Raw genomic sequence first — 2,940 nt, forward strand, 5'->3', positions numbered from 1 at the left:
GCTAGTGTGGCTAGAAGATTCAAAAGTTACTATTGTCCACCGTCATTTGATGGCTATAAATAGCCACATTGTAATCCAAAATTAGATGTACTCAACACACAACACACAAACAATCTCAATAATACACATTCAACTTCCTAAAAGAAATCTTCTTATATATTCACTAATTCACACTAATCACCCCTCATCAATTAAAGAATAATCACTAATTAAATTAAATTAATCTAAAACTATAACAAATCTAACAGTTCCAAATAGTTCAAGTTTGCATTTGTACAAGAAAATTAATTTCAACTAACCAAACTCAAGAAAAGTCAAATCTATAATAATAGTACAAAATACTTTGCAAAAAAATAAAAACAAAAAACAAAATCAAAGATACAATATTGAAGGATACAATGTCACTGTAAACTGAAAGGATTCTTTTACAAAGTGTATACAACATGTATAAAAAAAATAAAAATATTAAAAAAAATAATATTAAGAAAGGGAGCCTCATCGTCCTCACTATGCAAAACACCCGAACATTCTTCAAAAACTGCTGCTAGGGCTTTTAGGAGAGGGCTGGACTTGTGTTAGATCATCTTTTTTTTTTTTTTTTTTGCTTTTATATTTTTCTGTATATATTCATATATATATTTTTATAAAGAATAATAAATACTCCGTAATTAAAAGTAAAGAAATACATTTTCTAAATTTAGAAAGTTGAGATGCATCTTCTATGTGTAGGAACCTTTTGTTTTTTCTGATTTAATTCTTTTTTCCATTCTTTTCCAATATCTTTTGATATTTTCAGTGCATCAGCAGAAGCACCAGCCAACCCTCTTCTTGTGAATCCTGCTGCATATAAACCTCCTTTTCCCTTCCAACCATTTGGGAATGGTGTTTTTGGGAACCCATTTTCAGCAAAGAATTCTTTTTCCTGTAATAAAAAAGTAAAACTTTAATTAGTCAAATGATCCATAGCTGCAAATAATCAAAGGGTTAGTAAAAAGTTTGGATTTTGATGCTTACATGAAGCCAAAATGGGACATTGCTGTAGTACCCTGTTGCTAGAATGACAGAGTCAACGTTGAGGATATCACCGTTGACTAATTCGACTGTTTTGCCATTGAACTTTTTGATCCCGGGAACAACAGTGATTTCGCCTGATCGAATCTTTTCGAGTGCTCCAATATCAAGAACTGGTGTTTTACCATGATAATTTTTAAGTGTTAATGGACCTAAAGCTGGTCTTTTGATACCATAGTTTTGGATGTTACCAATTATGAACCATGCAAAGATTAGTAAAAGTCTATCAACTATCCATAAAGGTAGCCATGCCATAAGCGTCATGGCTAGATCGAACGTGGATCTACCAAACATTTCTCTCGGTAAAACATGAACCGAGCTTCGAATAACCATTGATGGCTTTGCATTGTGGTTAGAGAGATCAAGAGAAACTTCCATGCCCGAATTACCACAACCAACGACCAAAACATTCTTTCCTGCGTATTTTGCTCCGGATTTGTAATCCTTGGCATGGATAACTTCACCGGGGAAGTCTTCTAGGCCCTCAATTTCGGGCATCACTCCTTCGGCGTTTTCTCCTGTGGCTACCACGAGCATCTGGCAGATATACTCCGTCTCAGATCGGACTGACCCGATTGTTGAGACGGTTTTTACCCGCCAGAGTTTGCATGCCACGTCATATTTAGCTGATTGGACACACTCGTTGAATTGTGGCTTGATGTCAAACCTTTGGGCGTAGTCCTCGAGATAAGCAATGAATTGTTTCTTAGTTGGGTACTCAGGGTATTCTTCGGGGAAGGGTACTTTGGGAAGTTGGCAGAATTTTTTGGGGAGGTGGAGTTTTAGACGATCATAGGTACGTTTTTGCCAAAGTGAAGCAATGCAGTCAGATCTTTCGATGACTACAAAGGGAATCCCTTGGTCCTTAAGGCAGGCCGATATGGCTAGCCCGGAAGGGCCCGCTCCTACTATAACGGGCCCATTGACCCACACACATCGAGGGCCGTAGAAGTTGTTTTTCTCGGAAAATTTAAACATTGTTGCTAATTTTGATGAAACACAAGCAAATGAAGGTGTTGAAAGTATTAAAAGTATTGGATTAGGTACAAATTTGAAAGTGTTGTTGTTGGACTATTGATGAAAAATATATAGGTTTCTGTAGGTTGTTTGTATGTTTTTAGTAGTGGAGATTAAAGCTTCTTGGTTAAATGTGTTTTGAATGAAATGGGATAGGGGACGGAGAGGGGTATATATAGGATGGGTTGGGGTGCGGTTGGGACTTGGATGAATTGTGGGGGTAGGGGGAGGTGGGGTGGGGTGGAGTGGGGTGCCATGTGATATGGCTGGTGGGGACAATATAATAATTTTAGAAGGGTCACTCTAAATCATAAGCAAGCAATTATTTAACTATAGAATAACAATTAACAATAGATCATAATATAAGCAATTATAACGTTGACTTATTAAATGTAAGGAATATACATTTATAGGTGGTTTAATTACTCTTTATTATCAATTCACAAAAACTATATCAGCATAATATTATGATATTTCCAAACAATTATCATTATTTATTCGTAGTATCATGACATTTGACTATTTGAGATTCCATGAATTAACAGATTATTATTTCTTTAAAGTTCGCATCTATTTAATTTAAAAGAATCCAAATTATATATCTTTTGAAAGTATTATATTACATCTTGTATTTATAACCCAATAAGGTCTTAAACCTGAAGCCAGAACATGTTATATTCTACTATATGACATGGTCAGACCCAACATGGAATATACCGACTTGAATCGCAAAATAAGAATATGTCCGCATTTGCACATGATTTATCGAGTAAAAAAGTTGGCTTGTGGTCACCAACGGGGAGTCTAAATGCATAAAAGTCTGTTTTAGAATTCGAATATGTTGATTCAACC

The 2,940-nt window shown here is 35.3% G+C and overlaps 1 protein-coding gene across 1 annotated transcript; it reads right to left on the reverse strand.

The window, feature by feature from the left end:
• Window positions 1-697: 697 nt before the first annotated feature.
• LOC139843243 (probable indole-3-pyruvate monooxygenase YUCCA8) lies at window positions 698-2,049 on the reverse strand. The gene is made up of 2 exons (XM_071833311.1): window positions 1,015-2,049; window positions 698-922 (listed from the first exon to the last, which is right to left on the reverse strand). The coding sequence occupies exons 1-2, from the start codon at window positions 2,047-2,049 to the stop codon at window positions 698-700; spliced, it is 1,260 nt and encodes a 419-aa protein (XP_071689412.1).
• Window positions 2,050-2,940: the final 891 nt, after the last annotated feature.

Source organism: Rutidosis leptorrhynchoides, chromosome 4, assembly GCF_046630445.1.
Source record: "Rutidosis leptorrhynchoides isolate AG116_Rl617_1_P2 chromosome 4, CSIRO_AGI_Rlap_v1, whole genome shotgun sequence".
Lineage (NCBI taxonomy): Eukaryota > Viridiplantae > Streptophyta > Magnoliopsida > Asterales > Asteraceae > Rutidosis > Rutidosis leptorrhynchoides.